This window comes from Doryrhamphus excisus, chromosome 13 (assembly GCF_030265055.1).
Source record: "Doryrhamphus excisus isolate RoL2022-K1 chromosome 13, RoL_Dexc_1.0, whole genome shotgun sequence".
Classification (NCBI taxonomy): Eukaryota; Metazoa; Chordata; class Actinopteri; order Syngnathiformes; family Syngnathidae; genus Doryrhamphus; species Doryrhamphus excisus.
The window spans coordinates 2,369,130-2,383,736 of NC_080478.1; the positions used below are offsets into that span (position 1 = coordinate 2,369,130).

The 14,607-nt window shown below is 43.2% G+C and overlaps 1 protein-coding gene across 5 annotated transcripts in view; it reads left to right on the forward strand.

Annotated features, from left to right (window-relative positions):
* Positions 1 to 8,675: 8,675 nt before the first annotated feature.
* Positions 8,676 to 14,607, forward strand: part of syne2b (spectrin repeat containing, nuclear envelope 2b) — an 84,048-nt gene continuing 78,116 nt past the window's right edge. For 4 of the 5 annotated variants that reach the window (XM_058091314.1, XM_058091318.1, XM_058091319.1 and 1 more), the window contains exons 1-3: positions 8,676 to 8,931; positions 9,981 to 10,150; positions 12,551 to 12,664. In XM_058091314.1, coding sequence (XP_057947297.1) covers positions 12,574 to 12,664 — 91 coding nt within the window. In that variant the 5' untranslated portion in view covers positions 8,676 to 8,931; positions 9,981 to 10,150; positions 12,551 to 12,573. Of the gene's footprint in view, positions 8,932 to 9,917; positions 10,151 to 12,550; positions 12,665 to 14,607 lie in introns of those variants that run through there. The other variant, XM_058091316.1, reaches the window with a different exon arrangement.

The following is a 14,607-nucleotide window of genomic DNA, read 5'->3' on the forward strand; positions in this document are numbered from 1 at the left end:
TTGTTACTTTGTTACTTTGCTACTTTGTTACTTTGCTACTTTGTTACTTTGTTACTTTGTTACTTTGTTACTTTGTTACTTTGCTACTTTACTTTGTTACTTTGCTACTTTGTTACTTTGTTACTTTGTTGCTTTGCTACTTTGTTACTTTGCTACTTTACTTTGCTACTTTGTTACTTTGCTACTTTGTTACTTTGTTACTTTGTTGCTTTGCTACTTTGTTACTTTGCTACTTTGCTACTTTGTTATTTTGTTACTTTGCTATTTTGTTACTTTGCTACTTTTTTACTTTGTTACTTTGCTACTTTGTTACTTTGTTACTTTGCTACTTTTTTACTTTGTTACTTTGCTACTTTGTTACTTTGTTACTTTGCTACTTTTTTACTTTGTTACTTTGCTACTTTGTTACTTTGTTACTTTGCTACTTTGTTACTTTGTTATTTTGCTACTTTGTTACTTTGTTACTTTGCTACTTTGTTACTTTGTTATTTTGCTACTTTGTTACTTTGTTACTTTGCTACTTTGTTACTTTGCTACTTTGCTACTTTGTTACTTTGCTACTTTGTTACTTTGTTACTTTGCTACTTTGTTACTTTGCTACTTTGTTACTTTGTTACTTTGTTACTTTGTTACTTTGTTACTTTGTTACTCGTTTTGGATTTGATTTTGATGTCAAAATATTTGCGTGGATGACGACAACGTGAGTCGCTTCACTGACACCATCCATTTTGTGGGTTTGAATCTGGATCTGGATTTGAATCATCCGTGTGGAATTTGCATGTTCTCCCCGTGCGAGCGTGGGGTTTCTCCGATTACCCCCCCACCCACCCGACCCCCCCAATTCCAAAAACGTGCACATTAGGTTGATTGGCGACTGTAAATTGTCCAGGTATGAATGTGAGTTTGTGATTGGTTGTCTGTATGTGCTCTGTGATTGGCTGATGACAACCATGGCGTGTACCCCGCCTCTCGTCCATAACTCAGCTGGGATAGGCTCCAGCATAGGCTCCAGCATAGGCTCCAGCATAGAAAATGAATGGCTAGATGGACCTGCAGTGTGAACGTAGCCTAGCTGTCTAGAGTTGGCTGATTGACAGGGGGCGGGCATTTGCTGTCCAGTTGATGCTCTTGCTGCTTCCTGTGTGGACGTCCATTTGGAACCCAACCCCCCCCCCTCACCCCCAATTTGGCTATGCATTCCTCTGCGTGTGACAAATGACAGGAAGTACTTAGTGTAGCTAGCGTGCTACGGAACAGAGCGATGGCGTTTGTTTGCCTCGCGTCGTCCTCATGTCGACTTGAAGTCACCTTGCAAAGTTTTAAGGCACAATTAACAAACATGCCGCTTTGTCGTTCAAACGCCAAACCAGTCGGGCCGACATATTAGCTTCAAGCTAACCCCCCCCCCCCCCCCAAATTGCTATGTCCCTGATCTGGCTTTCAGTACTCCATTGAAAGGAGGAACGGCGCCGCCTGCTGGTTGTTCATGCTGTGGTCCTCTGAGTGCCTCCTCTGCCACAGCGAGGGGTGTGTAGGAGGAGGTAAGTGCCTTGCTCAGTGGCTCCTCAGCAGCATTTTATTTTTGTAATATTGTGACGCTCTTGAAGATTGAAACGTGGTGCAGAGCTATGCAAGTCTTATTCATCAACACATTGATTGTGATGGATTGGTTCCTGGTTTCATAAGCTAACGTTAGCTGCTAAGAGATTATAGCTAGGTGTGTTTGAACAACGTAGTAGCATGCTGTTTATATTTACCACCCTAATTGGACTTGATGTCAACGTTAGCTAGCGTCTCATCATGTAGCATCCATTCCTTAGTTCTTATCTGCAGCATGCTAATGTGCTAAATGGGGTTTTGTTCAAAATAATGTCGAATATTCCAAGCTAATATTGATATCGTTGACCTCGAGCTTTACATGAAGTTGGACAAAGACGTGAAACTAGCTAGCGGGGTCGGTGAACTCTTGTTAGCATTGTTAGCTCATCAAGCTAACAGAGTTTGCCCTCCTTTTCCTGTCTCCAACTTTTCTACTAGAACGCTTGCATCTCAGTTGAAAGGACGCGATTATATTTGAAGACGTTCCACCAGAAACAATCAGATTTCCTTTGAGTGGAGAAACATTTACTCTGGTTTTCATTTCCAGCCATCCGGTCTTGATAAAAACTAATTGAGCTTCCAACATCCCAGAATATTCATTTCTAGGATGATGTAAATAGGAAATATATCACAAAGAATACAACTTATACTTTTACACACACTTTGAAATGAAGCATTTTCGAATATTTCCTTTTGACAAGCACTTGAATGTTGTATCTTTTTTAAGAATATATATATATATATATGTTTCTATTGACTGTTTTTTTTAAGAAATGCTATCTATGACGTCGGGGATGCAGAGGTCATGCACGTTGTTGCTTTTGGAAATTCTAGTTGCTTTCTTTGCATGTCTTCTGCAAGATGATTGATGTTTGAATGCTAGCAGTGAAAAGATCTCAACACATTTCCACCTCCTGGCCGACACGCCGGCTGTGGGTCAAATGGAACACTTGGACCCGTACGCTCCGTAAGTAAGACCACGTAGCGCTGGCCCCAATCTGTACTCCTACCTGAAACCTTGATTTACGGTGGAACTTTAACTCATTCAATCCCAACCATTTTGGAAAAGCCGTTCATCTCAGTTCCGGACTGTTTTTCATAGTTTTGACAAAGTGCTCTTTTATTGTGGAATTGCATCATCACCTCTCTTTGCCTCTAGCGCAAAAAAACATATATACTGTTTTTTCCAGACTATAAGTCACACTTTATTTCATAGGTTGGCTGTTCCTGCCACTTATACTCCAGAGCGACTTATACATGAAAAAAGTGTTTATGTTCCATAAACACTGGACACCTTTTGTGTTCATGTTTATTTTTAGTGTAGCTGAATTAGCATTGTGTTAGCATATCTTACACCTATTCAGCCTGTTCTCTATTCTTTTATTGTTACAACTTGCCTTCCAAGAGGACCTAATGTCTGTTTTGGTCAAGTACTTTGGAAAATAAATTACCAAAAAAATGCCACCTATATTCCAGTACGACTTATGTATGTTTTTTTCTACCTAATGATGCATTTTTGGCCTTGTGTGACTTATACTCCAGTGTGACTTATAGTCCAGAAAATACGGTAAATGCGTCTTTGGTAGCAAGTTACAACCGACGAAAAACAAGGCAATTTTTTAAGCATCGGAAATCATGTAAATCCAATGAATCTGTTACAAAAAACATTTTCTATAAAACAATTATCATTTTATAGTCATGAATGCCAAATGGATGGTACTTGGACGGTACTGATGCAAACTTCCTGTACATCCTGGCGAGATGGAATTCGTTAGTGTTTGTCATTGCTGGTACTTTGGCCCCATGGCGGGTTATTGAACAGTCACACCCAATGTGAGAGTGACCAAAAGGTTCCCTTGTAGTTCGATGTCGGCTCCGTCACATTGCACAAAGTTCATCACGTCACCGGGGAGGCCTGGAGGTGGTAGATGGGAGCTTATCACCAGCAGGGAACTGAGTGGACCATGCAGGGACACGTTTGACTTGTTTAGACAGGTGACGTGTGCATTTGCCCCGGGACACATTGGTACGGGGACGTTTTGGGGATGGGTTGCAAGGTCGCTCATAATTTGCAATGATTGGCTGAATTAGCCAGAAACGGCACAATCCTGGAGGTTCTGATTGATGCCCTCCAAAGTAGGCGAGTGTTCCATTTGAGACACGCCCTCACGTCCAATCAGTAAGGGGCGTTCCCAAAGTGGACTAGTCCTATCCTGAACATGATCCATGATCTAAAATGTTGTGTTGAGAACACCTCCAAACCGTATTCATGCTGCAGAAGTCAACGGTTCTTCATCAGCTCTTCTTCTGGAAAATCCAACCTTCCACCTTCTAGCCCTCCTCTTCCCAACTTTTTTTTTCTAGTTCCTCCCTGTAGTGTTTGTTCCCAGATCTGTCCTCGCCCTTTCCCTCGTCCTTGTGATGCTTTAAAAAGGATGATGTGTAGTGACACATTACAGTTCTTACTGTATCGGCATTATTACTACACTCACTACTACTGTTATTTATTTTGGTTCTATTTATTTGATTCCAATTATTTTTTTGTGAAATATTTCATTTTAAACATTCCAAAAAAAAAAAAAAAAAGAATTTCCATTTCAACCAGATACTTTTTGTTTGTTGTTTTGTATTACTGAACATTTCTTTCATCTTACGGTTTTTCACGTCTTCCGTCTTGGAAGCTGCTGGAATGTTTCCTCTCTTTCTAGTGTCTGCTTTTCCAAACAGACGCCAGAATCAGACGTGTGTTGTTCCACATTTCACAGCGCAGTGACAGACGCCAATAAACATGCTCTCTGTCTTACCCATGTCGTCCCAGCGTTTTGGTCTGGAAAATGGTTCAACGCGAGGGCACATCCAAGGTCAATCCAAGGTCATAGGGTGTGTACAAACCTTTCACTCATAGAATACAGCCAGGCACAAAATAGCCATCCACAGCTTATGGCCGACCACAGAAAACCTAACCTGGTCTAACCTGGTCTAACCTGGTCTAACCTGGTCTAACCTGGTCTTACGTCTCTGAGAAATCTGAGAAGGACTTTGTTTTCTTAGCTTTAACTTGAATGTTGTGATACTTGCACCAACTGTCTTTGAGGATTTGGTATAGACATGGACTTTATACTGAAGGTCTGAAGATACCGCGTCATACACAAAGACGTTGCAAACAGGAATGCTGTAAGACAATACAAAGTCTAAAGTCCTACCTAAAATGATCAAAACCAAAGTCCTACCCAAGGTCTAACTTGAAGTCCTAGCTGAGAACTAAATTAAAGTCCTATTTGAAATCCCGGCTGAGGACGTATTTTGTAGACGAGGTGACAGAAAGTCAATGTTTTGCACCCTAACCCTAACCCTAAGTGCCAAGACTTGAATCTGGAGTCAAGACAAGACCGGTTGAGTCGTGCCCCAAGTCATTGACGTCACATTTCAGCGTCCTTACAAATCCTAGGCACCGGTTAGTCTAATGAATTGTTTGGTTTTTGAAATAAAAAATAAGACTAGTTTGACAAGGCTTAGTCATAAAAAAAAGCCCAGAATTTAGTACGCAGAAATGTAATCCCCGGCCATGTTGTTTGGTCTTAAACCTGATTGGATGGTAAAAGATGAATTCAGTGAGGCAGATTCTGTGGGAAAATGTTTCCATGAGTAGAATACTTTAAATGCAGACACGCTTTACCAGGACCGTAGCGATACACTAATGATGATGACGATGAAGAAGAAGGAGAAGGCAGGCAACATCTCTGCAGACCGCTCACACCCCGCCCGCCCACAAACTGTTCCAATTCCCCCCCCGGTAGGCGATCCAGAACACTGTTTGCCAAAACAAGCAAACACAAAAAGCTTCTTCCCTCTGGCTGTCAAACTGTGGAACATTTAATAATAAAAATAATAATAATAATAAAAATAATATTCACTCCCAACCCCCACAAGCTGACCCCTTTATACTGGATGGATGCACTACTTTATGAGTTATCCATATTTATATGAGCAACTACTGCTATTTGCACCCTACATACTCTGGAAGTAACACTAGGAATTTGTAACCCGTAGCGTTGGAAAATACCAAGAATATTCTATGTAAATACATAGTATGTATAGTATCGTATTCTTTTCATGTCAACTTTATTGACTATTGTACTTTGGAACAGAGAGCGATGTTATGCTAGGAGTCCACTGGGCCGGCGCCAGTTGGTGCCAGCTGGTGCCAGTTGGTGCCAGTTGCCGCTATTGCAATGTGCTGTGGCGCCTAGAGTCACCAATAAGGTGCCCAGTGGCGTGCAGTGGCTCAAACTGCCTCCCAACTGGCTCGTGGTGAAACGGTACGGCGGCAAAAGTTGAGTTTGGCGGCAAGAAAATGTCCAAATGTTTAAAATCGCTTGATGCAAGTGTCCACCAAGTGGAACCAAATGTCACAAAGCATCCACCTATTGGAATCCACTGGAATGTAATGGCGCGAGCCAAGTTGCAGCATGTTGCCGTTATTTGGCGCCACAACAAGCCACTACGCGCCAATCACATAATCTTTGGCGCCAACTGGCACCAACTGGCACGGGCCCAGTGGACTCCAAGCATCATTGGCCCAACTTGTGACATTTGGTTCCACTTGATGAACACTTTGCGCCGATTGCTTGATGCAAGTGGCGTGACGAAGATTTTAAACATTTTGACATTTTCTTGCCGCCAAACTCGCAAAAATGTTTGCCACCGCTACGGGCCACCACGAGCCAGTTGGGAGGCAGTTTGAGCCACTGCACGCCACTAGGTACCTTATTGGCGACACTCTGCGCCACAGTACATTGCGTTGGCACCAAGTGGCGCTAACTGGCACCAACTGGCACCAGCCCAGTGGACTCATAACATTAAAAGTCCAAGAACTCTCCTAAACACAAGGAATATGTTTCCTTTGGTGGAGTTTGCTTTTGTCGTGAGTCAAACTGGTAAAAAAAAAGATGTTCTCAACTTTTGATGCCATCCTGGTTTATCCTTACGGAACATTTCCTGCTAATCTTTCTCTTGTCCTTTCCGTGTTTCTGTCGGAGGACCCTTCATGTCTCTTCCAAGAGGATCAGCGTAATGATCTTTAAAACAATCATCTCTAACACCACCTGATCTCATTACAACAAATATGTCTTCTGTGGACGTTCTTCCGTGTAATCCCATCAGTCCTTTCCTGCCTCAAGGAGACAAGCGGCAAGTCAACACAAAACATTCCATAAAGAAATGTTATCTTAGCTTCCAGTACGACGACTGGCATGGAAAGCAGACTCCCGTCACCTGATGTGTCCTCACTTGTTAGCAAGGCTAAGCTAGGTGGTTAGCGTGTTTATACTTGGATGCAACGTTCACAGCAAACGTCAACATTGGAACCTTCTTCCGGAAGAAGCCATCCGATGATCCGGGATGTCCCGGGATGTCCCGGGATGTCCCGGGATGTCCCGGGAGTACCTTTCTCACCAGTCCGTGAGGACCAGCGTCCTCACAGGAGAATGTGTCAATCATTCATGACTCCTCTTTGCAGCAAGTCAACACACCTGAAACAAACACAACAAAAAGTTAACATGATGTTTGTGTGCTCTGTGTGCGTTCACACATGCTATGCTAGCAAGTTGAATCCAGATGTGATCCAGATTGGCTTTGGCAGCAATGTAAACATTTAGCAAGTTATATTTTGCTGTGTTGAATGTAAATGTTTTGATATTTTGGCTTTCGGAGGTGACAGTTTGACACTGGAACAGACAAAAACATGTGGTAGTCTTTGTCTTCACAGGTGGCAGATGTTAGGAGCTGGTAGAGGCGATGGATGATGATGATGATGGAAAGAAAGATGGAGGAAAGGTCATGTGGTGAGTCACCGTGCCCCCCCATCTCTAACAGGAGGTGGCCGCCCCCCCGGGTGAGGAAATGGCTGCCCCTCCCCGCCCCCCTGCAGCCCAGGGGAGAGGCAAGAATGTCAGCAAGGATTATGGCGACAGGCGGTGACATCATGGCGACTCCGCTGTCGGGGTGAGTGGAGAGGTTCCTGGAGAGCAACGCCTCCACACGCATCCTCTCTTCCTGCTTCCACACCACATGTTCTCCTCAAAGCTTACTTCAACTTCCTTCTCGACACAGGAAACACGGTAGATTCCTGACAACCCCAATGTCTTCTTTTCTGGTTTTGGTGTTTTTGTGTGCCTGGACATTGTGAGTGCTGGGTGGGGGCGTGGCCAGGAGACATGACTTGATGCTGTGACCTTACTCACTTACTCCCTAGTACTAACAAGTACCTCCATGTCTGCTTTGGTGTACTAGCTTTTCTTGTAGCTAGCATGTGCTTGTTCATTGTTTTCCTGGTTGAGGATTACATGAGGTCACGTCTCCTTGCTTCTCCTTGGAATGCCTGGCAGGAGAAGCCCTGGCCCCGCCTCCTGGTGACTAATCAGCAGGAAGTTGGTCCTGGTAATTAAGAGCCCACATCATTAGGCACACGCCAAGGCGGGACTAATTGTTCATTACGCTAACGACTTCTGCCGATTGCTTTGTCGGTTCCTTTGGTGGACGCCACGCTGAGGAAAGTTGGGAACGTTTTAACGGATCAGACTATTTTTCTTGGATTATTTCCAAACCTGGTGGACGAGAAGTCGTAGAGTCGTAGACTTTGCTGGTAAACATGTGGTGGTGGATTTAAAGATGTCGACATGGACTTCATTTGGTCAATATGAGCACACGTGCTGATGATGCAACCAGAACAAGACTTGATCAAATCCTGGGAAGGCTGGAAGGCCTCTTCCAGTGTTGGACTTTTCAGTCAGTCAAACGTCCAGAGGACAAAATGCTGCATAATATGAATAATGCACACCTTCATATGGTCTGACGTGAACTGTTCATGTCTTTAGCCTTCATCCTTCCACTGGAAAATATGATGAAAAATCATCACACGCAATAAATCATTATCATTGTGCATACGTTGAAAAGGAAGCTGTTTTGTCCGACTCTTTAGTGAGCACTATAACGTGTCTTGTGGTCATGTGACCTTGCACTGACTCCGTCTCGTGGCGGGAGGAGGGCGGCATGTCCTCTTCCGTGACTGTCTGCTAAGGAGGGTCTCGTCTTTCTCAGTCGCTGTCCTCACCTGTCCCATGTACCAGGTCCCACGGCGCCCCCAGCAGGCCGAGGTCCTTCTTGTTCCTCACACTTCCGCTTTGTGGGTTCGTGAGTCCGACTCTTTTCAGGTTTTGACAACCATCACGCCGACAGGGATGCTCAATTCCCACCCGGAACACACTTCCGCTCACCTCGTTCTCTCTCTCAGAACACACTTCCTCTTAATCCACCAATCACACTAACAGTAAGGTGAGTTCTCGAACATCCGAAACTAGAACACCAACAGTTTACTACAACGCTAACGTTCAATGTTCAATGTGACAAAATCATATAAACACATATCTTTTACTATGTGTTTGACAAACTACAGCGCTGTTATTGAGCTGATTGTAACATGAAACTATACTGACCTCTGGCGGCCATTTTGTATTACTGACACTACAATGAGTGACCTGACCACACTTGGACGCTGCAGGCATTCACGTGTTATTGTCGTCGGCCATTTTGATCCCGTGTATGTTATTCCAGGAAACCTTTTAGTGTCGCTTTAAATTCATTCTGGGCTCTAAACTATGAGTAATAGGAGTGTGACATGTTAGTTCATGTTTACAGGGCTTTAATAATGTTTAAAACTTTATTTAGAAAGCCATAAACAAACATTAAAGATTAAGACTAAAGCCTTGGTTAAACTGTATGCATTTTGTCCTTGCGGTGGTACATAATTTTACGCAATGATGTGCCAATTGTGAAGTAAGTGTAAACTTGGAGCAAATAATTTATGTAATTTATTCATTTACGTAGCCTATAGATATTTCTTGTGAACAAGTAATCATAATGCGAGTCTTCTAGTCGGCTAACCTTCTCCCACACAGTCAGTGCCTTCTTTTTTCCACTTAAGCCTCCTTCCTGCTCTTTCCGCATTCTCTTTTTGCAGCAGGATAATATCGACTTTTACCTTTTACCACGGATTCGGGAAGTGGTGGCGACAATGCATACACACGGGAACAATGCGCTTCCTGCGTGCAATGCTGTACGCTAAATGTAAACAGTACTTCATTTAAGTGTAAACATGTCGCATGGGAGGGGGGGGGGGGGGTACTCGTGACCATTATTGGTAAAGGAATCCACTGAGTACATTACATTATCATTTGTAGAATTATTAAAAAGATCAACACTTCTTCTCTTCTATGGTTTCTTTTTGTGTTCTGGTGAGTTGACATTAAACATGCACTCTGCTTCACTTTGGACCTTCAAGGCAGGTGTGTGTATATGTGTGTGTGTGTGTGCTCTATATTTAGTGATATCCAGTGAAGTATGGCCGAGGCGTCTCCGGTGTCACTCATGCTCCTCTACGCAGTCGTCTTCAGCTTTCACTGGAGCTGCTCCACGCACACGGAATCACACATCTTCTTGTTCCGCTTCTGGTTCTTCAGTAGTGGATCTGACCGAGTGCTGACCTTTGCTTCATGTGAGTAGACCTCCTGCTGAACACGCCAGCTGACATGCACGACGTGAAGGTACTTGTGGACGTCATTCGAGATGATGTTGATGTGTGCACGAGTGCCGTGTTGTTTTCTGAGACTTGTTGCTTTCTTATTGAGTTATTGTGTTATTGGTGGACGTCCTGGTCAAGGACTCATGACCGGCATCTTCAAACTGATCTGAGAGCAGCACGTCTCCCCCTCCGCACACCCATGGCTATTTTTGGACCCCCCCCCCCCCCCGACCTCTCGACTCCTACGCTATCTGACATTCCCCCCCTCAAAGGCAACTGAAGTTGTAGCACGTAGCTAATGATGCACATATTTTCTATGTTTTCATGTCACCTTTGACCCCACACAAAACCACATTGATGGACTGAAAATAAAACAATGGTGTTTTTGTCCTGATGGACTTATGGAACCTTTCACCTCATGACTTCAAGCATTGTGGGTCAAAGGATAAAACGGGAATGGGCTGCTTACATTCAGTATACTGTATGCTAGGTGATACAGACCTGATCAAAATATTATACGTTGGAAAATGGCTGGAATATGCATTTTGTACATTTGGACCTCAATAGGCTTTTAAGTAGAGCTACAATATGCAAAAGCAAAAACATCTGCAAAAACTTGTCATTAAAAGATGAATAATAATAGTTTGTTTTTCACCTGATCTAAAGTTGAATACCACAGACTATAAAAGCCAAAATCGGCCCCCAATTGTCATTTTGTGTCAGGTCACGCCCTCCTGACGGCCGAAGCTAAGAAGCTTTCTCTTCCTGAACGTGGTCGCCCCGTCAAGCCGCATAATCAAGGCCCCTGGCAGCGTGCCATTGCTGCTGAGGTTGGACGCGCTACGACGGTATTTCGACATTTTTGGAAAGATCCCGAGCATTACGGAACAAAAAGTCAAGTTGGCGACCCAAAAAATGACCTGCAGCGCAAAAACCGTCAGACGGCATCTGCGGGAAAAGCGTTTCAAAAGCAAAAACCTCGTCTCCTTCAACGCCACAAAAGTACCTGTTTGGGTACATCAAACATGGGTCATTGAAAGGACCCCCCCCCCCATATATCCCAGCACAGTGGAGGGGGGTCCATCATGATCTGGTGTGCTCTTTCATTCAGTTTAACATTGGAGCTTCAGGTAGTGCAGGGTTGTCAAACGGCGTTCCAAAGTTCCAAAAGGTACATTTTAGCTATTTAAGATTGTGATCCGGTTTGTATATACAGTACATATAAGATGTATTGTTTTAGTAGTGTTTGTGTTATGATTTAAAGAACAGCCAAACACAAAAACCTTTTTATAAAGTGCTTAGAAATGACACATTGACAAAACCTTACCTATGACTGATGACGTCTTGTGTCAGATGGCAGTCAAAATCAGTAGAAAATCAGAAATCCCTATAAAATTGACTGATGAGTTTTCCATGATTGTACTACTTCCATGAGTGTTTACTATAAAATATAGGTAGACATACTATAGTGTATAAATATACATGTGCAGCTAACTCACCTAGCTAACTAGCTTATCTTGTGTCAGAGCATATTAAAAAACACCAAACAGGAAGTAGTAGAGCGCTGAAAAGGCATGTTATTGTCCTCATGGTATTTTGACATCATAATGTGAAGTATTATTTATTATCAGTCAACATTTTTGTTTGAGTGACAGTGAGTCAGATGTTGCTAGTTTTAGATGGTCATGCTAGCAGCTAGCTAGCTGGGAGCGTTAGCTAGGTAGATTAGCTTGTTGTTGACTTTGTAGGCATATTAAGTGCTGGTTGCATAACAAAAATGGGAATATGGCATTTGTTTAATTACACTGAGGAACTGTTGTGGTTGGTCGTCATCTTCATCGTTTGTTTTTGTACATTTCATTGTTTGTGTGTGAGACGACAGGCAACTTTGACTTTCATCATCGTTGTTGCATACTGAACTACAAACCAATGGCACTTTGTGTGTTTGTGAGACGCCTAAATGGAGCCCGGCGTCCACCTACGAGGACGTCCATATTCTAGAACACGCCGCAGCTGACATGAAGCCTCGGGATGACTGGCATGCCACGCTATAACCACACTGGCGTCTGTATTTCACCGTGAATGTTAGAGGGCAGTGGTTGGCTTCTAAAGGTCCTTTTTCCAGATGACGCGTATTGACACACCCCTTTGTTAGCTGGCGCTACCAGGAAGTTGGCCACCATAATTAAACTCCGCCCGCTGGCAGCGACTGGAGATAAAAACAAACACGGTGGTCCTCATGTGTTGTTGGATTCTACGCCTTCCCCACACGTCCTTTATGGACAGCTGTCAATCACACACGTCACAGCCATTGTTTGACAGACACATTGTATAGGAATGGTAACCATGGTGATAAATCATGTTTGTGTGCAGAGTGACGCCATGTTACACGGAAGATGATGTCAGAGGTGTTCTACAGCGATGACGTCACGGGGGAGCGAGGGTCTGTCCCCCTGGACATTGACAACGTCCACATGCTGCTGCAAGGTGGGACACACTAGCACACTAGTCACCTAGCACACTTTGCACTCCTTAAAGGGGACCCTTTTACACTTTTTTGACCTCTAAATGTTGTTCCAGTTGTATAAATGTTGTGTTCAATGATGACAACGTTTCAGATGATGAAGAAGGGAGCCCTGAAAGACGTTTGGGATGGTTTTAAACACCCTGATTCAGAGAGTTGTTTTTTTTTTTCTTTCCTGTGACTTCACAGTGAGCGTTGTGAAACGTCAAGACTTCCTTATATGGGCGTGTCTGAATACAAGCTGAGTGGGACCAATCACAGTGGAATAGGCATGCCCGGGGGCGGGCCATGGGTTGAATAAATTAAAACACACCATTTTGTAAATCAGCCAGAATAGGTGCAGATTCTAGAAGCACTAGAAAGCAACCTTATTGTGTGTAGGTGCTCTATAGGACTCCACAACTCGATACAAGGGGCCGAAAATGGAACATAACAGGTCCCCTTTAACACACTTGCCAGAGTTCCACTTCAAGATGTTTCCCACAGGACCATGATGTATCTGTGGTGTTGGCTTGTGAGGAGTGTGGGGTAGATGTCATCCTTGCCTAATATCAGTGGCATCATTAGGTCTATTTTAGGGGGGGGCTTCAGCACCTCCTACAAAGTTTTTAAGACCCCCTAAATAATTTGATATTTTTTTATTGATTTAAAATAAATTAAAAAAAATATTGATTTTACCAAAAAAATATCTGACAAATGTTATATAATGGGACAAAAGCAAGCTAATAAGCAAGCCAATAAGCAGGCTAATACTAGCCTAGTAGTAGTAATCAGAGGAAGAATAACAATGATAGTAATAATAATAATAGGATAATGAATAATATAATAATGATTATGATATGATTGATGACTGTCCACTGGACAGAATGGTTCCAGAGCTTGAGCAGCGGTTTTGCAGTATAGATTGTGTGTACTTGTGTACATTTAATGGTGGCCTAAAACTATTGAGTATCTCTACTAAATCTGTCCAAAAGTGGGAAACTTATATCCCGCTTCTTCTTCCTTATTTGGTTTTGGGATTTTTTGGAATGTCTACTACATTCATTCATATCCTGCGCATCTCCAGGGGGCTAAGCCCCCCCCCCGTCCTCAGAACCTAGCGACGCCCCTGCCTAATATAAATGTATCAATTATTTTTGGGGATGCCGTGGGAGATGAAAATTTAGCAAAAACATGAAAAGCAAAATAAATATGTTTAGAAATAAAAAAAAGTACTTTTTTCTTCTTGTTTTGTTTTTATATGACAGCAGTACTTTTAGATGGGGAGGGGGTGGGGGTGCACAGCAGGATAAGAGCAGAAAATGTCACTAGGATTTATTTTAAACATAACCTGGAGGGGTCTGAACGCCCGCTAAATATAGCAACAGTTACAATGGAAAGCCACACAGGCAGCTCCGTTCAAATGTGCTGGTCCAGATTGATTTGTGTCAGGCCACAGCAAAGAAAAGAACGTATGGACGGATGCTGAGGGGAAGAACAGGATGTTGTTTCTATACTTTCATCTAATGGCCCTCTGGATCCTTCTGGGGTTAATAATCATTTTTTTGTAGTAATAAGTGTCATGTAATGTTATGCGTCTGGAGCCCACCACAAAGAAATTTGGACCGCCACAAATAAATGTGGCGCTACCTGTTTGCACTCGCTCATAAACACATAATGCACCTGGTCTGCCAGAGAATAAGAAGGCATAGCAGGAGGGATCGTGTTGCCAAATTAGAAACCTTGCCGCTATATTTAGCGAGTAATCATACCCGTCTTGTGACTTGTTTTCAAAACAGGAACTCAAGTGAGGAGATTTTTGGCAAATTTTGTGCCATAGTCAATTATGCAAATTTGACATCACCCCACCACCACATATAGATTCCAGTCCTGTGGGAAACGCTGTTGATGTTAGCATCTGCTTGCA